A 26,511-nucleotide genomic window follows, 5' to 3' on the forward strand; every position below is an offset into this window, starting at 1 on the left:
CGAGGGACCGAAGAGAAAAAGAGTAAAAAAAAAACTGTCCATTTTCGTGGAGAATATGAGAGGAAAAATTAGCTCCACGGGTATCAGATGCGAGAAAATTACTCCTGAAAATTCAACAGCCTTGACATCATCCAATTTTCCTGGAATTAATCTATTCCTGAAAAATCAGGTGACGGTTTAAATATTCAGTGGAAGAAATTTTCCTGTCGATGCGACAACAAGAGAACGGAAAAAACAATACCATGTACTATTTTCCTGAATTCCAATCGCATTCGTGAATTTCATTCCGCGACAGAATTTCCGCGACGGAATTTTTTCAAATCAAAAAACCGGCATTTGAAAATTATTTTGTCTGTATAAACAAACGGATAAATTGAAGTAACGACTGAATTTTCTCTATTGCACCGTTATCCTCTTTTGATGACGATAAAAAGAATAAATGTCATTCGTATGTTTTATCTACACAAAAATTTCAATATCACGATTCGCTGGAGAACGGGGTAATCCTCGGATATACAACGTCCGCATATGTGACGGCAATATGGAAAGTTATTGAAGCTTTACAATCTGGAAAAAATGGGAATCAATCATCGGAGAATAAACGTAATAGAATATTTTCAATCAGTCGCGTTTTATCTTTAAAACACGGAAGTCCCCGTGCCCAATTTCCATTATTTATCACGTATTTGTTGACTTATGACTCACCCCCAGGTGGTCAAACATGAATTGCGTGCCCAGAAGACATTCACCTGGTATCATCCCCAATTTTATAGAGACTCTTCGAACAATTTACCCGGAAATCACGAGCCCACCGTGTTCCTTTAAAAAATTCGAATTTAACGCGTTTTTCACGGCTTTTCGTCACGATTTTATTGGACAGAGGGTGGATGAGGGTTGCACCAACTGTCGGTCAATTATTTGCACTCGAGGGCTTTCAAATCGATCCGAGACACCTCCGAAACAGAGGGAGCCCCTCAATTGTTCACCAGTAAATATAATTATTAATAATCATTGATTATTTATTGGAGTCGAGGGGAAAATAGATAAATGATTATTTTTGGTGATGATGTCTCGTAAAATAAATAGGAATGCTATTGGAATTTAATATGAAGAGCAATCGCGTGAGGCTAATGTTAGGTTGAACCCTGTGAAGGGGATGAGGGCCCAGGGGCTCGTCGCAAAGTGAGAACTGGAAATTTCACCCAGGGGTGCGTCAGTTGCAGTATCGATCCGCGATGGTGACATCACGCACCTGCAGATCCCTCGTACCTTCATTTCCAAAACCATGGAAAATGAAAAAAAAAAATCGACAAAACATTTCACCCCCTCAGAATAATTTCCACCCCGTGCCACCGTCAATATCCGAAATCTCCATAATCGCACCGAGAGGAAAGAGCGGAAACCCAAGGGTTGAAATTGGCAATTATCGTAGGTAATTGAATGCCCACGGTGCATTAAAACAAACTTCCACCGAGTCCATAGACCCATCATAATTAATCCCAGAATTCGATTGGTATTAGTGGATTCCGCGATAGCAAGTTTAACATTTGTTGAAACTCACCTCGATTATACTCTGGAGAAGGTTCCGGGGGATTAGAACTCCTCCACGTCGAGAGAGAACTCCTGGGGGAACTGTGATGTCCAGGGGAAGTCGTGGAAGTCCCATAATCCTTCATCAACACACACAAAAAAATAATTAATCCACTGAGCACTTGATATCGATAAAAATTGATAACAAGTCTTCATTTTCCTGGGATTGAAATATTCATTCCGTAATTCCATCCCAATACACAAAATTCAATGTTTTTTTTATATCTCATTGCTCTATAGATGTTCTATAAATATCCGGCGATGAAAATTGTTAAAAATTTACATGTAAATGGAAAATGTCAACATTTATTTGCACTTTGAAATTTCGTAGTATCCAATAGCTTTTTTTATCGTTTTTTTATGGACGAGCTATTTTTTTAAGAGTTTGTTATTTATATTTCCTCCGGACCCACAGAAGAATTCAAATATAAAAATGGAAAATTTTTCAATAAACTAAATCTCTGAAACAATAAAAATTGTTTTTTTTTTAATTTCTCCTCCATCTTCAATAATCGCCAATAACAATAACAATAAATTCCATAAGTGCACAACTGAATATTTACTAAATGCAATCAAATAAATCGAAATTCGTAATTGAACTCACCCTATCAGGATGTCCCCCAAAAATTGCAACGATCTCCAAAAAAAAAATACTTCCAAAACGACCTCCACTACCAAAACACTGACTATCCCAAAAAATGCATCCCCCCGGCGTCAATTTCCCGGATGAAAACGATAATTTAATCTCAATAAACACAACACCATAACCTCACCAAAAATAAAAGTGACACAACAACTCCGAAGGGTCGAAGGCGAAAACTCCCGAGGCCATCCGAGCGCCATAAACCCATGGGTTTCTCATTCGAAAAAAAAAAAAAACCGGTCGCTATTTTCACTGATTTCTCTTTCCCCCATCACCTGATTTCTCTCATTATCGTAGCAATAATCAATCAACAATAAACAGCAATCACCAGTGCCACAGAAAAACCGGTATAAATAACTACTCACAATTCCCGTACCGATTTTCTCGCGATCGTCAGTCAGATCGAATGAAATCATGTGTAATCATGATATCGAGATGACAACGAGCCATTCAACAATTTCTCGAGTCGATTCCCGCGATTCCCGCGATTTTCTCTTGTTTTCCCCTAATGGTGGAGACACCTGATGACAAATCGTGGAAATAGCGACAGAACGGCAAACAAAAGACAAGCCGGCACATTGTTGAACAATTGTAGTGATAATTGGTAATTGAAGGCGAAGATAACGGGACAATGGAGGTAATTAACATCGAAACAATGATTTGTTTTCGTATTGCGTAACAATAACGTTTTATTATCGTATTTGTTGGTAAAAGCCTCGTCGTATAAAACACCTCTGTACACGTTATCAATTACTCTCTAATTTGATAATTACGAAGGACGTGATCATTCTGTAATGAGAATTTCGATAAAATTTATGAGTTTAACGTATCGATTGCACCCTACAAGAAAATTGTAAGGTATTAAAATGGAGGATGGCAGGAAAATGGACGCTAGAATTTTTCCCGCGGTTTATTCCTGAGGTGTGAGAATATTCTCTGGAAAAATTCAGAGGCCATTTTTTTTTCCAGTTCCTCCGATGGATCATACGAAAATATCAATTAAATATCACGATGATTTTTCGCATGCTTTTTTTTTTATGATAATTGATGTTGGAATTGTCAGAGCTAGTCTCAAAATGGCGGGCCTTTTTCGTTATTTATCCGGAGATTTCGGGGGATTCTGACACGATTTCATTTAATTACTTCGCTAGTTCTATTTGGATGGGTTAAATGAGGTAATCATCCACAGAAAAAAAATATCAGTAAAAGAGATGAGAAAATGGCGGGAAAGTGATAAACACTAGGACTGGCCCAGAGGAGATTCTCTGATTCTATGAAAATTCTAATCTACGCAACACCGAAGTGGTAAAACGTGACATTTCCATCGACAATGGATTTCTCCCCGAATTCTTCCCCCAGGAATTTTTTTTATCACAAAAATAAAAACCAGTCGAAAGTCTCGATAATCCCTGAAACAATCGAGATAATTAAATTTTATTACGGCACGTTTATCCGAAAATATCAGATCTCGTTATCTATTACGTTTTCCACTTCGTTATTGCCTCATTACGTATTTCTCCTTAAACTAAATCCCTCAGGCCCCAGGAATGCTCGAGGTATCCCCCAAGTTCTCAGCGACATGTTTGAATTCTAGATTCCCTCAGAAGGAGTCGTCCATCGTCAAAGTGGAGGAGTTTCTGCTGTCCGGAGACTGCCTCATGGCGACGTATCTCCTCCGGAGGATCTCCTGAAGATCATTGCACGGACTGTTTTCCCTCTTCGGACGCAGAGGACGACCTCCAGGTGACCTGACACGAGGGGTGAGTCCCAATTTTTAAAATAACACTGAATTATCCAAGCGATTAATTATCAATTATTATTATTAAGAGCTTGAATTCATCCAATTGATTCAATTGAATTAAGAGAAAGGGGATGTGAATGGGAATAATTAATGTGGAATTCTACCTCTCGATGGGTTTTAATTTAACTTTGTCGATGTCCTTGAGCATATCTCCCATCGATTTTTGCACTATCAGAGGCTTCTTTCTGTCCTCTAACTTGTGATCCTGGAGGCTTGATCGTCTCGCTATATGCGGTGTTGTAGGTGGTGGCAGGGGCGGGGGCTGGGGTGGTTGATGGGTTTCTCTGATTGTGTTTCCATTTGATAAAGAAGCCAGTGACGAATCTGGAAAATAAAATATCACTCGAGATTCGTGGCCTCCCCTTCATTTTTTTTTTTCAACTCACGATGTGTCTTTCCATGGCTTGAGGTTTTCACTATTAGTGATACCTGCGTCCTCAATTCCTGGAGCTCCTGCTCCAGCGCTAATAGTCGCACCTCAGAACCAAAACTAATTGGCTCTAACAAGTCGGGTTTGCTACCAGATAATCTCCCTCTGAGGACAGAAGAAAATCAATTATTAATGTTTAGAAAATATTTTTTTTACATCCTGAAGAAATTGTTTCGAGAAAATTTTTGCCAGTATTTCTTCAGTAATTTAATTTCATCGGGGGTTTTAACGTGAAGTTTCCACGACAACCGATTTGTTTTATTGCACTATAAACCCCGGATCGATAAAATAAAAAGCATAAAAACGGGAAATTCTCGGAGGATGATCTCCCGTGATAACTTACTCGCCAAAATCAGAATTTCCAGTCACTCCATTGCTCTCCTCATTGATCATAGAGCTGGACATGGAATGAAGTGCTGTCACACTGACATAAATCTTGGGTGGAGGTTTCAACGGTAAAAACGATCCAATTCTCCTGACAATACTCCGTCTCCTGCCATACACCTTAGGCACCTCCTCCATAGCTGAAAATTCCAAATTAGTGATGAAAAACCTCGCGCCTAATTAATTCCCTAATCGGTTGAGACCACCACCTCAATAATCAATCGTTTGACCCAGAAATGTATTTGTTACACGTGACCCAAATACCTTAACTAAAAATACGTATTGACGCACTCGCAACAATTCGCCTCAACAATTACCATTCTGTCGTTTTTTAGTCGGAGTTTATTTACTAGTTACAAAATCAAAATTCTTTCCTCTTGCCCTATTTTGGGAAGACAGCCAACAGCTGACGACAGGTTGTTGTTCTGTCCAGGACGAGGGCATTCGCACGCTTTTGATGAATTATTATTCCCCCTATTAATTTCTTGCCTAAATTCGAGATTTATTTGCACGATAAATTCACGAGGGATTAATGTGGGATATATTCTTTAATATTTGTGGAATGGGGAAAAAGTGCATGGGGATCGGGAAGAGAGGGAGAAGATATCTCTGCACCTTCAATAAACCAAAAAATGATGATGAAAATTTATTTGTTGAGGGGAAATGATGTGAAAATATTTTTAAACCATTCAAATACGATTTTACTTACTTTGGAGTCGAGTTGAGGTTGTTTTCAATATTTTTTACCCTGGAGATGCTTCAGTCACGCCGTCCACCGGGTGTGAGCACTAGTGCAACGAGATGAAGGAAAAAAATTCGATGGCGTCATGCACTCGCCGTCAGCTGACGCCATCTATAATTTATCCCCGGGAATTTTGCGGATTTTAATTAATTGCATTATAATTTTTACCTGAAAAATTCATCCAAGTGTCGAAAAGTGAAAGTGAAAAATTAATTAGTTGGAAAAATTTCTGACATCTTCGTCGCCAAATTAATTATTACGGCACAGTAGTTGGTTATTTTTTTTGGATATGGGATCGGGTGAATAAAAAGACAAAGGATAAACAAGTATTAAATATATTGGAGGAGAACATCTCAAGCGCAAGATAAATTTAATTAATCTTCGCGTCTATTTAAATCGAGTAAAACTGAGTTGTGACTGTGGAGGACTGCATTTCAATCTGTCCCATTTTAAACTGAAGTCTATGAAGCCACCGGAGTAAAACAGAATTTGACTCTCGTCTCGTGGAGATGAACTGTTCAGCCATCCGCGTGGGAGGAAAATTCCTGCAATTCTGGAGGCGCATCTGGAGATGCCCGGAGAGCTGAAATAAAAATTGTATAAACCCACGAAAATGCGAAAATTGGACGACCGATTGATATTATACCTGTGCGTGGTGGGAGTAGAGGATGGGACTCCAGAGAGGCAGGAGTTTGCTGAGGAGGACAGACTGACACTCCAGGAGAGCCTCCAGAAGACTGAGAAAATGGAGATTCACCATTTCTGCGAGCTGAAACGAGAGAAATCGTGAGGCTCTCAAGACCGATAATTTATAATAAATTCAGAGGGAAGAACTCACGACTTTCGAGGTCGACACGAGCTGGAGGATCGATGGGGTGACCTTACCCCAGAATTCCACAAGAATATTCATCGTTACATTGTAGCTCTCACTATTAGAGGAATTGTTTTTCGATATTTCCTCGAGATAGACCGTCCACAGCTGGAAGTCAAGATATAATTGCATTAATTCTGATTAATCAAATGAATTCCGACCCTGAGAGTGACCTCACCTGACAGAGAATAAAAGCATGAAAAAGTGAGGACATCTGGAGGACTGAGGCCTTGCTCTGCTCAGGAAATCCAGAGAGTATCACCTGGATGTGATCAGCAATATGACATGACACCTCCTGGGGAATGGGTTGGGCGATGGAAACAGGTGGTCCATGACTGTGAGAGCTGTTGCCGGAGCTCATGGCAGTGTGGGTGAGAGCCCCGAGTAAAATCCACGACAGGAGCCTGATGTGGCCGATTGTATCGACATATTCTCTCGCCCCCTGTGGCACCATCGAGGGTGCACTGTAGAGCCAGGGGAGATACCTGGCAACAGCCCTGTTCTCACGATTATTACCGCGTGTAATTTCGAGTGATAAGTACTGAGCGAATCCGCACTTGAGAATGCCACCGAGGGTGTCCTCGTTGAGGCCCTCCTGCATACCCTTGCTGTAGCTCTTGATTTTGCTGAGGGTGTGGAAATCCGCGAGAAAATCCAGGATCTCCGGTATCTGATTCCTCAGGGACTCCGAGGCGTTGGTGTTGTAGATCGGGGGTAGAATTTCACTCTGAGTTCCTTCAAGGACGACTGTCGAGGGCAGGCCTCCACCCACGTCCTGTAAAACAAATTGCAGAAGGAGGAGAAAATTGTTGTCTGGTATCGTTGTCTTGAATTTCATCGCTTGCACCAGCTCGAACACCGTTGTTCGACCCAGGAAGTGCTTATCACGCTCCCGTACGTATCCCCTGTGACAGAGATAGCACAAGTCCGTCAAGTAGCTGTACTTCAGGTTTGAGTGCTGGATTGCGTAGCTCAGGACTTTCGAGAATGGATCCAGAATGCTCTGATGGGAATTAAATTAATTTATCGCATCAACAACTCACTCCATTATTTCAAGAAAAATTTCGTGTATTAATTCCCTCATACCTTCGTCTGCTGAATTCCTGGTACCTTCAGGATCGACACCATGATCCTCAAAAGAGGTGTGATATCCTCGATGGAAGCCAGCATGAGTACCAGTCTCCTGAAGAATCCATCGAAATGAGCCAGCAGTCCACTCCAGGTGGCAGCCCCAGGTCCCAGTCCGGCCTCCAGGGGAAGACAATCCAAATAGCAAGCCACATTATGAAGAATTATCGGTAGATTATCCACGGGAAGTGATTTCTTTCCATTCAGCGTCTGAAAATATCCAGTTCCATGATTTCTTCGAGTGCGTTACACCCTCGAGTCTCGAATTAATTACCTCGAGCAGCAGCTGCAGTGGTGCAATGGGATTGAGTTCATTGAAATCAACGAGTGCCTGTGCAACACTCCTGAAGAACTCCATCCTCGTGGCGTCATTGATGTGAGTCTGAAACATCTGCATGAAGATTCCATTGGGTGCGAGTTGATGGAGAACACACCTGAGAAATTGATGAGCAACGCTGACAGCACCACCAGGTAGATGCAAATTTGTTTCGCTCTGCCAGGGATACATGGCATTCTGAGCGACTTTGGTGACGATTCCGAGGATATCCGGGAGTAATGGAGCTGCAAGTGCTGGTTCACGATGAATAAATGTCCCCAGAGTGATGATGCAAAGGCCGAGCTCCTCGTCTGAGTACTCCTCCTTGACAGTGCCACACTCAGAGCACCTGTCATAAATACAATCATCACCAACTCGGAATGTACTCTGCTTGAGATTAAAATCAGCATGACACGCCTGTTGAGCAGTTGCATCCATATTTCCCTGAGTGTTGGGCCCAGCCCAGGAGTCCATTCTCCTGGTTGATCCGATAACGTGGTGACTGGTGCTTGGATAGGCCCTTCGTCTGTCCCTCTGTGCCCTAGCGTGATCCTTCAGTCTTCCTCGTTTCTCATGATCGAGAACCCTGAAGCAAAAATCATCAGTCTCCACGACAGGCGGTGGTGACTCCAGTGCCACCTGTTTAATAAGTCTCCTGGGGCTGGCAGACCTGCTGGAGGGTGGATCTGCTGTCACGAGAGGTGCTGACAGACTCTCAGAGGCAACGCTGTCCTGATTTTGGGGCTGAATGATCTCGTGGTCCTGTTCGATGATCTGACCACTGTCTTCCAGCTCTGGAACCCCCAGTGCTTGTCTCACACGCTCCACTAAACCAGTGACACCCTCTCTGCTCATCCCCACTGGGAGTAATCTCTCTGGCATGGGAAATTCCAGTTGCGACATACTCCTGGGGCTCGTCATGTCGCTGGAGGCGCAGGTCTCGCTGTCTTGCTCGAAAGAGGAGTTCACTGTCAGTACGTCCATCTTCGAGAGTGGAGATTCAGGAGAGCCATAAGCTTCATCACACCTCAGAATCCTTGGATTTGGCCGGGCCAGGGTTGACCGAGCAGTGGTTCCTATTGGCAAGAGCCTCTCCATCGTTGGTGTTGTAATCTGGTGTGGATGCCACACCGGGTGCTGGCCATTATCCGTCGACGTTCGCTGGGATGAGATCGAACTGACAGCTGGACTACTCGAGTCATCACTTCCACCGGCTGTCAAAGTCTGACAGGGTGAAACGGGAGAGGTCAACGGTGGGGTCTGCTCGACGTTCTTCTGTCTCCCCAGGTGTTTTCCCCCGGGTGTCTCAATGTGCTCAGACTTGGGTGTCACTGGACTAATTTTTTCAAACGGTGGAGACTCTGGTTTTGATTGACGCGCGATTCCAACCGTCGGCACAAGAGCTGTTATCGTTGTTGGGGGCCTTTGTTTGAGATCGACTTGACCCTCTGGAGATGGCACCGCCTTCTCCGGAATGCTCAGGGTCTTTCCTGGAGGTTTTGACTTGAAGTCGTGCTGACCAGTCAGCAGCGTACTCGCTACCATCATCTTCACCCCCTCCTGAACACTCCATTTCTTCTGAAGAGCCGAGGGTTTACCCTGGGATTCAAAAAATCGATGTACCCCGGGCATCATTTCATCAGGACTAATTCTTACCTGGTGAGGATCATCCTCGTTACCGAGAAACCATGTAGGCCTCGATTCGGTTTTCACTCGGTCTGGCTCTGGTGTCGAGTCCATGCGGGTCAGAAAACCCCCTGGCATCGACGTTCTCGTCATCATCATCATCATCGAGGCGCTTCGCCCAGCGAGGGTTGAACTGTCCTCAAGTTCACCCAGGGAACCACTGTGCAAAGTACTGTCGGATTTCGGACTCTCGGGTATTGCAGCGAGCTCGGACTCCGTATCATCGGGATTGCTTTTTATAGCGATTTTTTGGTAGCGAATTATTTCAAAGCGAGCCAAAGCAAAGCGACTTAAGGGCCTAAATACTCATTACTAAAACAGGTACCTCGTGTGCTTGTTGGCGTAATGCGACGCCGACTCTTCCCAGTGAGTCTCCATGGTGTGGGTCTGGCCCAGGGTCGGCCCTGGGCTCCTCTGGTGAATGGAAATTATTTGCGCGCGCATTGGTGGGCTCTCGCTGTCTATTTCACCGATTAAATCGTGCTCAGCCCCAAGAGATGGCTGGGAAACGTCTGACGGTCCCAGAATTATTTTTCTCATTACCCCATGACAACCGTAAATTTTCTTATTAAATTTTTTCTAAATATCAAGAAGCTCTCCAATGAAAGCCCTGAGAAAAAATTTTATACCGTCCGATTTTTGAGCAATCGGCGCAGGTGAATGTGACCTAATCATGGAAAATAAATTATCATTCGGATATACCGTTTACCTCGTGAACGAGAGGGCGGCCCAGCCATCACCACCATCGGTGGAATTCTCTTGCATTGGTGATGCTGAGCGTCCAATGTATTTAAAACGATTTTAATCAATGATTGGAGCTGCGTGCACCAGGGCTGCTGTCCATACTGACACTGCAAAATGATCGCTTAATTTCTAGTCCGATTACTCATCAAGTGGATGAATCGACAAACCTTATAAAGAACAACCAACAAAGACATGAGCCAGGAGCGTCGTATATGAGGCTCGAGATACCACAAGCTGTACGATACCGATTGATGATCAATGGGTGGTAGCTTTGAGGGTGGACATGGACAATGTTGAAGTACAGCTATCACGGGAGGAATCATCATCCACCCCATTACATGATTCTGATCCAACAGCTGTGGTAAATTAGCCATGAAAACATTGAAAACCGAAGACAGTCGAAGTCTCTGAGGAGACAGATGAAAAACCCTCTCCGTCTGGTTGTACCCGAGCAGAAGATACAGATGACGAAGGACAATTCCCTGGGTCTTCGAGAGGGGTTTCTCATCGGTGGGATAAGCCTGAGGAGAACGTCGGTTCATTAAACCACGACTCAATGCTCCAGATGCACCAGATAAAATCACCTGATCAGTCCTCGACAGGAACTGCATGAAGAGAAAGACAAGGAGATGCATCGTCTCCTTGTCCGCCTCCTCGAGCTCGACGATTTTGTGAGTGTACCCTGGCAATGCCCCGACCTCATCCACAATATTCAATGAATGAACGTGACCATCTGCAAGACAACCGCAGCCTCAGCACTTGTTATTGATTATTATTCTTCTAGATGATCTACTCAACTGAAGTGCATTGCGATGTGTGCAGAATAATCATGCAACCAATCAATACCAGTGTAGATGGACTCGATTTTAAAATCTTCTCATGACATTCCGACTTACCGATCTATCAGTGTTTAATCTATTATCTCCTAGAATAGTTTCCGTGTGACACTAAGAAGGCACATTTACCAGATAAATCCATCTACAGCAAGCATAATACACTACTCTACCTGGTAAACTGTTATTAGGCGGGGTTGGCCCCAGCAACTGACCCAAACCAAATCTCGAGCTCTTCCGCTTCAATATTGGCGCCGAGTACTGGCGACTGTATATTTTTTCCTTCTCTGCGAGATAAAGCGGATAAAGCGGGGAATTGTGATTTTTTTTTTACATCTGGGGGACATATCGCTGATGAATTGTACCTTGTTTGGTATCCTGACGGGGAATCATCGACGCAGGTGCCGACATTGTCCGCTTGTACGGCCATTTAGTACCGAAACTTGCGCTCAGTGTCTTTACCGAACTGGCTCCACTACCGTCCGATTGAGAAAGGGCCTCTTGGGCCCGATGTAATTTTCGCATGAACGTGTCACTGTTCATGTCGGTATTCCTCAGGTCTGAAAATAAATTTCAAATGGAAACACGTAACACGTGAAAATTGAGGTGACGCACCTCGCAGGCAGGATATATCACCGGACTTTTCGAGACTGATTTGGGCCTCGAGGAAGAGGGCGTCGAAACGATTCAAGAAGAAATCCCACGTGAGGATTTTACGATCGCTCAAACTGTTGTGGAGTTGGTAGAGAGATTGAAGGACCATCGGCCTGTCGACGATCACCGAGTCGAATTGTGTCTCCAGACAGAGGATGAGACTCTGGGAATTACGAGGACGTCATGTCTCAGGTGTTGATGATTTAATTGATGTACTCACCCTGACAGCCGTGTCGTGGATCGTTCCCAGGTTGAGGGTGGCCCTCTGGGCGACGTAGACGTTGCTGTCGTCCATGCTGCTGATTAGGTAGCAGAAGGCATTCGCCAGGGCCGCTTGCAGAGTGAAGACACTCCTCAGGGGAGTTGAGTCCATGAATCTCGCTATGAGGGTCACCCTCTCGACGGCCACAAATCGAACCCGCCAGTCTGAATTGTGGAATTCCTCCTGGACGAGCCGCCAGAATGTATCAGTTCCGCAGTGAAGGGTGATGCAGTGCAGCAGCAGGGGCACCGTCACCTGAGCTATGTGGGAGTGCTCCGCGTTCAGCAGCTCCCATAAACTGGAGCAACGGCAATTGAGTCAATTGTCTAGATCATCGGAGAACTTAACTATCCAAAAGTGTCTAAACTCACTTCTTGATGAGAAGATTTTCCTGACACCAGATGAAGAACCCCTGATGATCCTTGACGGCTGTGGTGAAGGCATCACCGTGGAGGACCATGACGTTGAGACACTGCAGCATGTAGTAGAGAATATCGGGTGCATCCACGGTCTCTATCTCCTTCAACAGTTTGTGGATGTACTGCAGCTGCTCCGGCAGCTCCTCGATGTTGAACCTGAATTTTCCAACACTCGTGTGCCAGAAGTCATCGCCATCGGCTTCCAACGTCGGACTCACTGGCTGATCGTCCTCACCGATTATGTTGGCCTTGCCGATGTTGGCTGTCGCAGTCGCTGACGAATAATTCAATCAATCCGCACGTGCAACCGGCAAAGCTAATCGTGCACTAGCTGAATAAAAAATCAATGCAACTCACCGACATCCGACTCAGACAGTGTGACAGCTCGAGCAACTGCCGACATGACCTTCTCCGCTGGCAAAATAGCAGCAAGATCGAGTTGCTCAGAAACTGTCTCTACTGTTGCTGTCATGATCTGTTCGAAGAACTGAATTTAAAAAAATGGTAGGAAAATGTAAATTTTTCATAAACATCGAGATTAATCCTACCGTATCGTTGGACCGGCGCTTGTTCATCATCACACAGAATATATACTTTTATTTCGATAAAAAAGAAACATCCAAAAACGACATATCGATATGAAAAAAACACTGATGACAATTGGTGTATATACATTTATTCAACAAAGCACAATATTCGGTCAGTGATCGATGGGGAATGATCGTTACCTTGCTGACGTGGGGCATGTGAACTAGAACACCGGATACAGGATGCATCTCAGCTACAGGCATATTTATAACGACATCCGGTTTTGAGTCTCCCTTTTTCGACGACTCGGGTGGACTCTTCCTGCCGTGATCCTCAGCTGACTCGTCAACGATCACCTTGATTAATCAATTTTAATTAATCAATGAAAAACAGCAACGACATATAAAAATACCAGGTGTTATCAATAAAATCGACCCACATCCGGTGGATTAGCTGGATTCTCCGGGCAGAGGTACATAACGAGCTGGAGACACAGCTGATGCCAGATAATCCTGGACTCGCAGTAGGTGCACTCATTCTCCTCTTTGCACGAGTGACAGTCATTCCAATTAGCAGCAACGATGGATTTCATGAGGTGACACGCGTCACGACACACCCAGGTGTTGATACCCGTGTGCCTGTCGATGTCCTGGAGTTCCATCTGCTTGAGAAGAACGTCAAGCATCAGAATACAGCAGGACAGATTGAGTTCGGCATTCGTAGTGAACTCCATGTGCCTCTGGATGGGTGCCATGTCGTCGGAGAGAGGAGTCGACTGTCCAGATTCATTCTCCACAACTGGACATATCATGTTGGGATCCTCGTCATTGGTCTTCGCTGCTCTGTACGTTTTCTCATTGAAATCCGCTGTATTCGTTGTACTCATCACAGCAACACCATCACTGAACATCGAGAACAATTGAGTCAGAGGAATAGTGATCTCGAGCATCGTCAGAGTCTGCAGCCAATTGAGGGCTTGCTCCTGGACATTTGCGCTGGTATTGATAAATCGTTTTGCAACGAAGTTGTACATCTTCTTGGCGTCGAAGCCCAGGGGACTCATCTCCGTGTCCAGAATTTTGCTGAAAAAAATATTAAGAAGATCCTCGTAAACGATTCCATCAATTAAATAAATCTAATTGTACCAGAGAATCATCTTCAACTCGTGGAGCTCATTCTCGGGCACATCGTTGACCATTGCCTCCATCCAGTGGGGCATAACGTAGTCCCATATCTCGGACGTGATGACCTCGTATGGCACCAAACAAAATAGCCTGTTGAGGCCGTCCTTCAGGTGAGACGTCCTCGAGGCCAGGGTCTCCCAGTGACCGCCCACCCTCACATAATCCGCTGGATGCGGCAGCAAACACGATATGAACACCTGATAATGGGTCTTCATAACTTCACCCAACCATCCGCACACGTACTCCGTCTTGAGTTTCTCTAGAGTGCTCTCCGCTTGTCCTAGAAGCCCATCAACTCATAAACATTCACACCCAATGCCTGATTAATTACACTGGAGTAACAACATGCATGAAGTGAGCCAATGATTTTATCCATGTCGTATGATTTATAGGCATTCCAATGTCTAGTACTCAGCCGCGATGCAGACGCACTCTTGTACACAAATGACAATTAATTAACGTAAATAACATGTGATATGGACACATCGTTTGGGTGTATACGTGCACACAGATACCAAAATTTTACCTCCCCGTGGGCCCAATGGGTCGTCAAATCCACTGAATAAATGAACAATACATTTAAGGTAGAGAGAGAGTGAGAATGTGCCTACCATCGCGGCAACTATCTCATCTAGATTCTATTGAAGTAGTGAAATGGTAAAATTGTTATCAATTGGTGATTACAATTGAGAATTGTATCAACCACTTCACTACCTAATCTACTGGTAGAGTAAGTGGTAAAAATGCAAAAGTTTTTTAAATTACCAACAGAAAAGATAAGGTGCATAAGGCTTTTTTTAGTACCATCGAATGAGTACGCAGTGACATGAAACCAATGAAATAACATTGATAATAAACGTCCGAGTATTTCAATGGGTGTATCACGATTTGGTGTACAAAGTCCAACAAGTAGCCAAACACCATAGCGACCGAGTAGTTGACGTTCCTCGAGGGTCGTTGGATCGCAAAGTCCTATTTTTCCACCAACTCCACTACCACTAGCACCAGTAACACTCCCTGGGAATCCTATGCCGGCCTTATTAGTATTTAATTCGGAGGGATCTCTGTTAGAATCCATACTTAGCGGTTCTGCCTCCTTAAGCAGGCTGTAAAATCAAAATCAGTGATTAATATCCAGAACCCCGAGGGAGAGGATCATCTAGAGATAATGACTCCACCAAGATCCTCACGGTTATTTTAAATAGAGCAGATTAGAATAGGCTGTGAGATAAATCGGAAATTCTAAATTCATTTTAATCCTAGACTGCTCACTGCACTGATTTTATTTTTTCATTTTTTTATTTACTTAGTGGTCATCAAATAAAATCGAGGAACGTCGGGGAATCCCCGCGGACACCAAATATATGTTAACTATACGCGCATATATTTGCGATAAAAAAAGCAATATGTCAGGAATAATTTATATATATTTTTGACGCGATTATTCATGATGTGAGTAGTCTAGGTTCAACGAACAATTAATTCCTCTTGAAATTTCTAAACAAGTAGTTCTGTACAGAAAATAAATTCGATAGAATTAGTCAGGTGTTCAAGGGAATCCCAGTGTCTAGAGTCACGCCGAGAGCCATGCATGGATTATCAGATAGATATATTTACGTGTAGGAGATACAAGTGCTGTGTTTCATGCACTGTTGTAAATGATAAAAATCATATAATTCGTTTGGTTTTGTCCATCCATGGTGGTCTTACCAAGCAGCATGGAGGCAGCTGACATAGACGATAAAGCAACAATGACCTGCGACCTTTGATTGATTAGTGAGGCCCAATGACAATGATTATTCATATATTCATTAACATTAAACCAATGACACACATGCTCATTATTTAATAACAATAATTCACGATTTAATCAACGTATCGTCGATTGTCTGCTGTCACGGTTGATCAGGTCTAGTGATTCTGGCAGTTACCTGACAATGGCCTGCACCAAATAGGTCTGAGTCTGATTATCCATCTCGGAGATGTGAGGAAGTGCCAGATGAAACACGTGATCTCCACCTCTTCGATTATTATGTCTGATGTTGTGACACTGTTGGCAGTAGCGGATCGGATGATTTCCGTTGTAACTCGCGCACTCCGTCGAGAAGCACACGCTTATCGCTGATTTGTCCGTGGCTCGACAATTCTGGAAAAATGACAAATAATTTCACATCTCAGTCAATATCCCACGAAGATTCGCCGATCGAAGCCGATCAATAATCCACCTTATTCTCGCAGACCATGGACACCTGCTGCATGGGATGAAGAATATCGTAGAACGTCTCATTAGGACATCCTCTATGAATCTCATTAGCGCACTCAATGCACAGGTAGAGGGGCGGTGGTGATTCAGTGGCAAATGTTATGGATATTCGATGATCGTAGCAGACTTTTCCAGCTTCTGCATTACCGGAGTTGGGGCAGGAGTTTCTCTGGCAGACGAACGGCGCGAGATCATCTAAAAATTGAGTTAAAAGTTCCATTCGTTGGGATTCCCCTGGATTTATCTTCACAGATGGAATAATTACTTGCGATCTTCATGAGAACAGCTCTACGATCGAAGAGATTTTGATTGAATGTTGGCCAGTAGTAAAACAGGAGCTTTGCTGCTGATGCTTTTGCTGGGGCTGTGCCGTACGCCACCACACACAGGATATCCTTGACAACATTTGGCTTCAAGGCCATCAGACACTCCAGAAGTTGACAATGATGAGCTGGATTGCTCGAGTACTGGAAGACCATCATTATCACTGCGGATACGGACTGACTTGCGTGATTCTCGGACTCGTCCAGAGTTTTCCTCGCTGAAAGAGATTCAGATATTTTTTATGGGAATTCTGTCAGAAATTCATGGATTCTGTGATAGTGCGTACTAATCGTGAATGGAAGGATGTAGAAACACAGGTGATTAACGACTTCCTGGTGCAGCTCAGGTGGAAGAACTGATATGGAGCTCGCTGTCAAATATGGCAGATTGTCCAGGAGGTCGTGCTCCAGGAAAGGCATCAGAGACGCTAGGCACTGCAGCAGGGCTTGACCGAATGCTGGAGCAAATCCTTTTGTTTATTTGAATCATTTATTGGAAATTAATGGATACTCACCGGCTAGGCCGATGTGCACACACGAGGAGACGTCGATCAGCTGCGTCAGGGCGTTGTAAAGCTGTTTGTAGTCCAGGTTTGGGTACAGGGCCATTCGCTCGGTATCGAATCTCTGGGATTTTATCATCTCCAGGGGTGATTCACGCACTTCTTTTAACAACGCTGGAATTTTTAGGAATGCTTGACTATTTTTCTCTACATGAAGTTTTATAAATTCAACGTGAAGTTTTAATTACAGAGGAGTGTCTGGGAGAAGTACTTCACAGTATTCGCCATGTCGAATCCTGAGGGTGTGGGTTGAGTTCCATGGAGCAGCCTCAGGTAATAATCGTGGAGGCTCGACAATTTGAGAGTGTCTGAGTGAAAAATATTTGGAATTATCTCAGAACCCAGAGGCTGACGATTCTCTCAGTAGATTATTAAATTACATAATCACAAGATGTAAATGATACTCACAGGCTGCTGACCGGGTCCCCATGTCTGCAACTTCTTATCATCAAATATTCTTGCGATATGAATTTTTTAATCTCTCCTCCATCACACGTTTTGGATAAACAGATTTTATTCTGCCAACAAAACTCCCGGTGATGGTCCAGCTGGTGTCATGTCCTCACCCGAATTGCGCAATCGCGCATCGATTTTCCCGCGGGAGTTGCGCGAGAATTTTCCGGGGGGCTTTTTTTTTGTTCCACCGTTTTGGAAGGAAAGTGAGAGTCACTCTGGTGATTCATTCATGGAAATCTGGGGTGATTCAATCCCCTGTAATTCATTGATTCACAATGGATGCGGTTTTAATGGCTAAGAATATATCGCTGAACTATCTAGTCATCGATATTTCTGATGTCGATGGTATTCTCGTGAGCTCAATCCATATGACATTATTGAGACAGTGAACCCACGAATGTGTGTCACGAATAAGCACGTGATCGATATCAGTGGACGGAGCACGAGGTGCATTTTAAGGTTGAATATCGATTTGAAATTCCATAAATAAAAATACCCCGCGGCAATTGAAACACATCTGATTATTAATAACATTAATCATTAAACGATCCAATACGATCCAATACTAAAATTTATACCCAATACAAAAAATCGACGAATAACAAACAGTCGATTTTTCCGATTTCTCAGGGAGCAATAAATTTTTTTTAATGCCCTCTCCTCCCCCTAAAATTATTATTATTATATTTTTCAGCAGTCTCCCTCATCAGGACAAGTAGCCGAAATAATCCATCAGCTGATGAAGAACTAATCATGTAAAAATGAACTTTCCGAGGGAATTACTCTCCAGGGCGTTCGTGTCTTCATCGCCTCCTCGCGGGTGATTTCGTTGATCAATCCTGACGAAAATACATTCCCCTCCCCGTGATATCGATTTCACGGGGAAAGCTCATACACGAGGAAAAGTGAAAAAACATTGACGCCGTGTCTACCCCATGTGCGCTCGCGCAGGAAATACACATGGAGAATCATCGGTGGTAAAGACATTTGCGCCTGCGAGTAACCGACGATCCAAATGGTTGCCTTGGACACGTAGTGGAGCGTCGACGATGATATGACGATTCCAGTGTCGTCTCAACCCTGGAGCCGCGATCCCCTGACGTACACCATCACCGAGTACCACAGGATCGTCCGAATAAATCAGGTAAATCGAATCAACTCCATAAATAAATTTTATTTTTTAAATTTCTATAGAGTCATTTATGAACGCATTATTTGATTATCTGAGTAACGCGCTCCCTATGTCAAACTAATTACTCCTCTCCCCAGTGGGATTCCCCTTTTTCACACCATCCAATTCTCAATTTCTCTCCACTCCCGAGTTATTTCAATATTTTCGTCATCCGGCTGCACCCAGGGCGATTGATATCACTTGCAATCGTTCGCCTGTCGTCAAATCGATCGCCTCAATGTATTTTTTATTTTTTTACCGTAAATTATCTGAAAATTTGAATTTTTCCTGTTCGAAAAAAATGAAATATTCAACAAATCAATTAATCCCGGATTTAAATAATTATATTTATAAGACTTATTTAAAAATGAAGGGACGAGTGATTGGTAATAGATTTGAGGTGATCAATCATCCCTAATTAAATATTATCCACTCGAACTGATAAATTACCCCCCAGTGTCCCATGTCTCCCCATTAATCCCCAGTGAATTAATAGTAAAATACATTCCCCTCGCGAGACATTTGAAAATCCCTCTCCCCCGATTTATTACCGTAAACACACGTGGGGATTTGAATTTGCGCAATGCCACTGTCACGATTAACTCCCCACAATTTTCTCTACTCCCGCGTATTTTTTTTATAACCCAGAGTTTCTGCGTCTCAGAGTTAAAAAAGTCATGCAGTTGAGAATGAAATCTAATACTAGGGCATCTAGCCTCGATCGATAGGTGCAATTGCAGTATTCGTTGAGGTATTTATGTTCACCAGGGGATGGGGTTGGATCGACTCGGGGAAGTTGTCACGACAGAGTTCATGCCAGGGAATTGTCAGCAAGTGATTAGTCACCAGAAACTAGACCCAAGACATATTTATAAGAACAATAATAACTGCAGACTTATCCATCAATTTTATCAATCAATTGAATGACCGTTAATCGAGAAACTATTGATTTTACAATGAAATGACAAAAGATCTTTTCTGACGGATATTTATTGAACAATGAAAAAGTATTTTACCATTTTTACGAGAAATTGACAGCTTTTGGGTAAATCGGCGAATAATTCATTGAATTCACTTAAACTTTTTCCTTGATTGTTCGGTAATTAATTGTGTTAATTACGGAAAATTGCGCACTGGTGAATAAATTTTATTTGAGAGGAAGATGAAGTTAAATGTTAACAAAGACACCCGGTGATTTCTGGCTCGCCTTGGAGAATCAGTTCCTGTCTCCGCCCCAAGGTCCACCTGGCGCATGACTCAAAGAGTCAATGCGCCAGAGAGACGACCATCGCTTTTTTATTATTATAGTCACGTTGTTTGAACTGGGTGAATAATAAATTCAAGAGGAATAGTGGCATCGACGAGAATATCAAAATTTCCGAATCATTTGAATGTGCAGTGAAATTTTTTAATGACACGAGAATAATTTCCAGATATTTCTTTTCTTTATTAATTTTATAATTCATAATTAATTTTATAATTCATAATTAATTGTATAATTCATGATTAATTTTATGATTGCAGGCAGGTACTCGCTGGTGAGGTTCAGGGTCATCATGACATCCTCCAGGAACAAATTAACCTGCGGATATTCGATGCTCCCCTGACCTTCTCAGGAACATTTCTCTTGACTCAGGAGCTGCGGAAATTCTTTTGCACTTCTGTTGACGATCTTGAGGTCGAGAGGATGAGTGCGATATCTACTCTCTGCCGGGGTGACACGCAGTCCTCGGTGAACCGTCGACCGAGATCCCCAGGTCTTCTCGACAAGACACCGGACATTCAGATTTCCAGTGAGTCTCTCATTTCAATTATCAGATCATTTCATTTTAATGACACGATTTTTTTTCATCAATTAATTATTTCAATTTTGAGTTACGAATATTTTTAAAGTTTCCTTGGAATTTTCCTGACAACGAAGAATTTTTTTTTAGTCGCTAGTTTTAATTCTAAATAACGAAATCATGAATCGAAACCGTACGATCTCCACGTAAAGTGCATCGACCCCCTAAAAACCCGTTCCACCATTCGGAGTAAACGGGCCGAAGTCCAAGTCAACATATTTCCTCTCGTTTTCTCATGAATTTTCGTCATCAATTCTCCAGTTAGTCACCTGTTGTAATCAGCTCGGTGCGTCGGAAAAACGTCACAACGATTGATCAAAACCGATGATACACACTCGACAAAATAATAATTCATCCACTCGACTTTCAGTTGCCGAGGAACAAGCACTGCCCCTAAAACGCCCAGGTAATTTCACCAGTGAATTGGAAGGGTGCGATATCCCCAGGAAATCCCTCCGCCTGTCCCTGGAACCCCATCACCCAGAGGATACCATGCCATCATTGACGAGAACCTGTGTCACACTCCCGAGAATCAAACGACCCAACTTTCAGCCGTGCAAAGGTAGGAAAAACAATTTAACAATTGATCTATTATTTATTTTCCAATCACCAGACAACAAAATCACAACCAAACAATTCCCACAATTCTCCATCAATTCCCAATTTATCCACTTAAAAAAGGGATTACGTGAGAATAGTTCGCGGTAAATAGTTTTTATTATTTTAATTTTTATTTTCGAAATTATTTGACTGGGAATTAAAATAAAAACCGGAACAGATTCGGTTGAGCGTTGCGAGTGACGAATAATATTTTCCAACGAATGATTTTTCTTAACGAGAATTGATCGGTACCTTTTTTTTGCTCCTCGACATAATTACCCCCCTCGTTTGTGCTATCGGTGCGTTTTTTTTTTTCGTGACGTCATAGTGTACATTCATGCGGCCTCGTTTATCGCAATACATGCGAACATGCGCTGTTGCGCGTTGAATTATCACGAGCCCCAGTCTTCGGTGTCTCGGTGTGCGCAGTTTTCTCGAAATAATGATGATGGCAATGATAGTAATGGAAAAATTGATATCGCACTGGGGATGGAGATTGTCAGCGGTTAATTGCCGGGAAAATACTCGACAACGCCAATTTCACTGACGAAAAGTCATTCTCATTCAATTTACCCTAGCACAAAATTGCCGCAATTATCTCTAGGAACAATAATTTATTAATAATTAAATATTTCAATTAATTGTTTGAAGGGAAAATCGGTGTCGTTTTTAGAGATTAGATTTTGAAACAATTATTATTTAATATCAATTATTTTTCTATCAATTTTATTTATCATTGATAATGTTTATTTTTTTATTTCATTAAATGAAATAAGAAATTTTATTGATTTTTGGGGAATTTTTGGGAAATAATTGAGGAGTTATTCCGTTCGATCTTTTTACCGATTCTTAGAAATTCAGTGGAATTTCGGCGTAATACTGTCGAGTGTTTTGAGAAACACTTGGCAATCAACACCCGAAAATGCGATAAGAGCAATTGCGGTTTATGGCGGTGTACGTGATGATTGGACGAGTCATTCGTTGTTTATCGTTCGAATGTGTACCGATTTACTGCTTTTTACGGTCGACTCTGATTGCGCATTTGCTCATCCTGAGATCTCCCATTATTCCATTTCAAGGGATCAACAGAAAATTCCAGCCCATATTTCACACAATTGCTCAATTAATTACAAATATTTCCTTCAATTATCCTAACGCGTCGATCAGAATCAAAAGGGCGTCAACAAATCACTGAATTAGAATTTTATTTAAATGAAAAAATCGATTATAAAAATTGTATTCTCGTAAATATTAAATAGCAATTAAATAATGGACCAAAAATTTGATGAGATAAACAACATTTCGACCCAGGAAAAAATCGAAAAAAAAAAATCGGTTCGATCGCAATACGTCCATCGGCGAGGAGGGGAAAAAAAAAGTGTGAAGAGTGGTGAACTCGGTCGTCCTCGCGTGGAATTCGTTATCGTCATCCACTCGAGAAGTCCTCCCCCTCCCGTTGACCGATAGCAGCGCCTCGGGGATGACTCACCAGTCGCTTCGGGATCGCGTATTATCAGTGTATTAGTAACCACCAACACAATCATCCGCCGCGCAATGTCCCAACGAGGACAAAATACACTTACACAACATCCACGTGATCACCCTTCCCACCATCAGGTAGAATAACTTCTGTAAATGTAGATGTGGAGAGCTTTGGAGGCCGTGACGCGACCGGTCCCCCCAGTTACTGTTCAACGTCCGACGAGGACAGTCGAGCCACACCATTGATTAATCAATTACTTCCGTCTATCAATCGATTATCAGTGAAAATCGGCAAGAAATCGGTAACAAAAAAAAAATCGGTAAGAAAAAAATCGTGACAGCTCGCGGTATTCTTCACCGGGAACCGATATTCATTTGTATTTGCCGCCATGGACGTCAGGTGCTCTCGGCGCGGCTCCTTCCGGTCTGAACCTCTGGACGGCCTCGCCTGATCCCTACCGATTTCTATCCCCCCACCTTCCACCTCAGGAGGCTCAGGATAGCTGATAGATTTTGTGATCGGTTGATGTAAATAAACAGAGGCTGGACACTGCAAGGTAAGCTGCTCCTGGGGGGTGGGGATTGCCGATCATTCGGCAGAGGATCGGCAGCAGGTGAAGTGTGTACACCTGTTCGGTGCCGGTTTTATGTGTCGACGCACCGAAAATTCCACGGCGTTTACTCACTCGGAGGCTGGTGGCGCTCGCGGTACTCGGTTATTATATTTTTTTTTTCTTTCGATTTGTCGGTCTATTTGTTTTGGTTTACGCGGGTCCGGAGATAATATTAGGGGCTGAGTCACTCCGGAGAATATTTCGGCTACTGTTGAGGTGCGATTGAAAAAGCCGCGGGGATTGATCGGTTTATCACGGGACGATAACGATTTTCAAATATTCCCGACTACCGCGATAAAATTGCAGAAAAAATGATTCTTTCATTCACCATTTTTATAATCGAATTCAATTAAAACAATAATTCAAAAAAATTATAGAAAGACAATTTGAAGAAGTAAACGTTCGAATCGGTAATTCATTGCACTCGAATTAATAACGATTTGTCTTACTATCCGGTAATTAAAAATGACGTCAAAGGTGAATTGGCAAAAAGGATTTTCTCTCTTGAAGTCCGCAGAATCTAGACCTGAATATGTAATTACTCCACGTGGTAACGAGTTTAATTATCAGTCCGATCGAAACAAAGAGTTTTAAATTCAAAATAAAATCGTGAATCGACATAGAACCATTTAAAATGTGCTGTCTGAAATTTCTCTTCATTAATTACCCGAACTCCAGTTTGCCAATAAGACCCGAATCAATGATGCGATAAGCACCTGATAACACCAAAAATAAATAATACCACCTATTTCTATCCAACCGATATAATTATTAAAAAAATAAATACCCCGCGAATAATAATCCCGCAGTTGTAAAATAAAAAAAAGATGCATGAAAAAATCGATACTGTTGATTTTGTTGACTGATTTCTAGTGATTGTTTAAAAAAAGGGGGATTGCCTGAAAAAAAAAATGTCTTTCTGTCCCTGTTCAGTATCATCATCGTCTGGCATCTCTATAACTGGTATTGACGTCACTCCAATGTCGACCCTGGTGTGCTGCGAGCCGATGTCGGCGGGACGTCCCCGGGACAACCTAAAGCTCGCACTCAATCGTAGTCTTAGCGAGCCCGGACCACCGTGCGATCGTTTCATACCAACAACCCCAACATCACCAACATTATCAACATTATCAACAATATCAACAATATCATCGGATTGCAGTACCCAGGATGGTATGTCAACGAGTGCAAGTGGTGGAAGTACAAACAGCATCGACATAGGTGACACAGATAATCTACTCCATTATCACTTTTATCATCACTATCACCGACAGAGCAGTCATCAGGGCTCATCATCAATTGGTCAATCAAAACGCTGCAAACTGGAGACCGTAAGTCTCCCAACGAGTCCCTGCAATGAGGGAACAACATTACAACGACAATTAATAATTAATCAATCGAGAACTATTGATCCTGATGAATTGGCGAGACGTATGCAGCTACAGCCTGATAGCATTGTTATACTTGATTGTCGGCCTTTTATTGTTTATAATGTTAATCATGTGAGGGGAGCGATTAATGTTAATTGCTCGGACAGATTCAATCGGAGACGATTGCAAATGGGAAAGGCAACGCTCGCTGATTTGGCAACTGCCAGGGAGGGCAAGGATATTTTGAGAAAACGACATTACAAAGAGGTTGTGCTTTATGACGACTGCACTGCCGATCTTGAGCATCTACCTGTACAGCATCCATTGTTTTTGGTTATTACTGCACTTGTTGAAGATCATCGGGAGCCAACTCTTCTGATTGGTGAGTGATTTTTTATTTTTACACTTTTTTTTATACATGTTTTTGGCGATTATCTCGGGATTTAGGGAAGATATCGATTTTTTTATAGATATCTTTTTTCTTGCTCTCATCATTTTTTAGAAATAATGTTCAGGCGAAAAATTTGACATGTGCATTCGTTGCGAGGTATTGGATGAAAACTGACTTCCAATATTTCAAATTCCAAATGCATTCATCTTAGTTTACCACTTCGGTATTGAAGTGTTAATAACTCAGAAACCGCGTGACGAAATCGGATGATTTTTAGTGGATTTTAAAGGCTGAAAATAGATCTTCAAAATGAAATAAAAATCGTTCAATTTCGTTGGACCGATCCCAAGTTATCGGCGATCGAAGTCGCTCGATTCTGCTCCACTTTTCAAGCGGCGATACCGATTTTTTCTTTAGAACAGTTTTTGTAGCTCTCGCGAGGAGGAGTTGAATCATTCAACAAATAACCGTATTGAATGGAAATAATTGTCCCACATGAAATATTCACCTCCATTAGCAATTTTTTTTTATTTCACCCACTTCCACTGGTGTCGAAACAATTCTAATGTGTAGCTCACCCGGAATGCTGTGACATTAAATTCCAATTAAATCAGCACCGAGCAAACTCAAGCGCGAGGCAAAAAAAGAGATAAAAAAAAAAGAATCTAACAAGCCACGTGGTACCGATGCATGTTCCCTCACTTCTTACGTGTCTCGTGTTCCAAGGAAGAAATAAAAAAAACCTCTACAATTTGCGTCGTTGATTAGACGTCGTGCAGAATGCAAAATCCTCTCTCTGGCAACAATTTCATAAACAACAAATTTAAAATCAAACCCGAGACAATCCCCGCACCATCTGTTCTCTCAGTAAACAATTTTTAAAATCGAGAAATTAAAACCCGTAGTGATCTCACCCGCAATCAATCAATTACTCAACTAATTACCAAATCAATTATGAAATTAAAAATATCAACATTTTATAATCAACATTCACGATTCACTGAAAAATACCTTTGCTTCCAAAACAAAAAAATTTGTTTATAAATAAACAAAATTTTGTGTTATAATTAGTAATTTTATAAATATCAATTAATACCAATTAATTGCCTCGATTTTCAATAACTAGAATTGCAATTTTAATTTATTTTATTTTGTCATTAACTGTTGAAAAACTTTCTATTTCTCAAATATGCGTTCTAAGGGGTGCGGGGGCAGGGGG

General features: G+C 42.4%; 3 protein-coding genes across 12 annotated transcripts in view; 1 reads left to right on the top strand and 2 right to left on the bottom strand.

The window, feature by feature from the left end:
- Positions 1-3,746: 3,746 nt before the first annotated feature.
- Positions 3,747-5,642, bottom strand: LOC105270837 (mitochondrial fission regulator 2). Its single transcript, XM_011312030.1, has 5 exons — positions 5,558-5,642; positions 4,808-4,988; positions 4,421-4,569; positions 4,139-4,358; positions 3,747-3,981 (listed from the first exon to the last, which is right to left on the bottom strand). Exons 2-5 carry the CDS (start codon positions 4,984-4,986, stop codon positions 3,834-3,836), a joined length of 696 nt encoding a protein of 231 aa, XP_011310332.1. The 5' UTR covers positions 4,987-4,988; positions 5,558-5,642; the 3' UTR covers positions 3,747-3,833.
- Positions 5,643-5,939: 297 nt separating this feature from the next.
- Positions 5,940-17,916, bottom strand: unc79 (UNC-79 domain-containing protein). Of its 9 annotated transcripts, XM_011312036.1 has the most exons (29): positions 17,773-17,916; positions 17,553-17,672; positions 17,317-17,478; positions 17,089-17,259; positions 16,744-17,019; positions 16,441-16,673; positions 16,147-16,361; positions 15,296-15,321; positions 14,981-15,241; positions 14,177-14,495; positions 13,471-14,113; positions 13,232-13,387; positions 12,861-12,990; positions 12,456-12,777; positions 12,043-12,382; positions 11,784-11,985; positions 11,534-11,728; positions 11,342-11,455; positions 10,920-11,068; positions 10,503-10,856; positions 10,301-10,442; positions 9,917-10,103; positions 9,562-9,823; positions 7,864-9,504; positions 7,548-7,799; positions 6,640-7,464; positions 6,429-6,569; positions 6,237-6,359; positions 5,940-6,173 (listed from the first exon to the last, which is right to left on the bottom strand). In XM_011312036.1, exons 1-29 carry the CDS (start codon positions 17,792-17,794, stop codon positions 5,982-5,984), a joined length of 8,175 nt encoding a protein of 2,724 aa, XP_011310338.1. In that variant the 5' UTR covers positions 17,795-17,916; the 3' UTR covers positions 5,940-5,981. The 9 variants fall into 9 exon arrangements, with proteins under 9 accessions (XP_011310338.1, XP_011310342.1, XP_011310336.1 ...); XM_011312040.1 differs by having other exon boundaries at positions 11,384-11,455; positions 12,861-12,978; positions 15,020-15,321; XM_011312034.1 differs by having other exon boundaries at positions 15,020-15,321.
- Positions 17,917-18,859: 943 nt separating this feature from the next.
- The window catches only part of puc (puckered), a 21,600-nt gene continuing 13,948 nt past the window's right edge, over positions 18,860-26,511 (top strand). The window contains exons 1-4 of one of the 2 annotated variants that reach the window (XM_011312045.1): positions 18,860-18,964; positions 20,520-20,784; positions 21,206-21,397; positions 24,465-25,283. In XM_011312045.1, coding sequence (XP_011310347.1) covers positions 18,875-18,964; positions 20,520-20,784; positions 21,206-21,397; positions 24,465-25,283 — 1,366 coding nt within the window. In that variant the 5' untranslated portion in view covers positions 18,860-18,874. Of the gene's footprint in view, positions 18,965-20,515; positions 20,785-21,205; positions 21,398-24,464; positions 25,284-26,511 lie in introns of both variants that reach the window. The other variant, XM_011312046.1, reaches the window with a different exon arrangement.

This window comes from Fopius arisanus, unplaced genomic scaffold, assembly GCF_000806365.1.
Source record: "Fopius arisanus strain USDA-PBARC FA_bdor unplaced genomic scaffold, ASM80636v1 scaffold00096, whole genome shotgun sequence".
NCBI classification, from domain to species: domain Eukaryota; kingdom Metazoa; phylum Arthropoda; class Insecta; order Hymenoptera; family Braconidae; genus Fopius; species Fopius arisanus.

Excerpts from the sequence above, each read along its gene's own strand:
- LOC105270837 (XM_011312030.1), bottom strand. The coding sequence starts at position 4,986 with ATGGAGGAGGTGCCTAAGGTGTATGGCAGGAGACGGAGTATTGTCAGG. Across the intron at positions 4,570-4,807 it reads GGAAATTCTGATTTTGGCGA|AGGGAGATTATCTGGTAGCA; the intron begins GTAAGTTATCAC and ends TTCTGTCCTCAG. Across the intron at positions 3,982-4,138 it reads AAATTAAAACCCATCGAGAG|GTCACCTGGAGGTCGTCCTC; the intron begins GTAGAATTCCAC and ends CCCTCGTGTCAG.
- unc79 (XM_011312031.1), bottom strand. The coding sequence starts at position 17,794 with ATGGGGACCCGGTCAGCAGCCT. Across the intron at positions 12,383-12,455 it reads GAAAATCTTCTCATCAAGAA|TTTATGGGAGCTGCTGAACG; the intron begins GTGAGTTTAGAC and ends CCGTTGCTCCAG. Across the intron at positions 7,800-7,863 it reads CACTGCAGCTGCTGCTCGAG|ACGCTGAATGGAAAGAAATC; the intron begins GTAATTAATTCG and ends GGATATTTTCAG.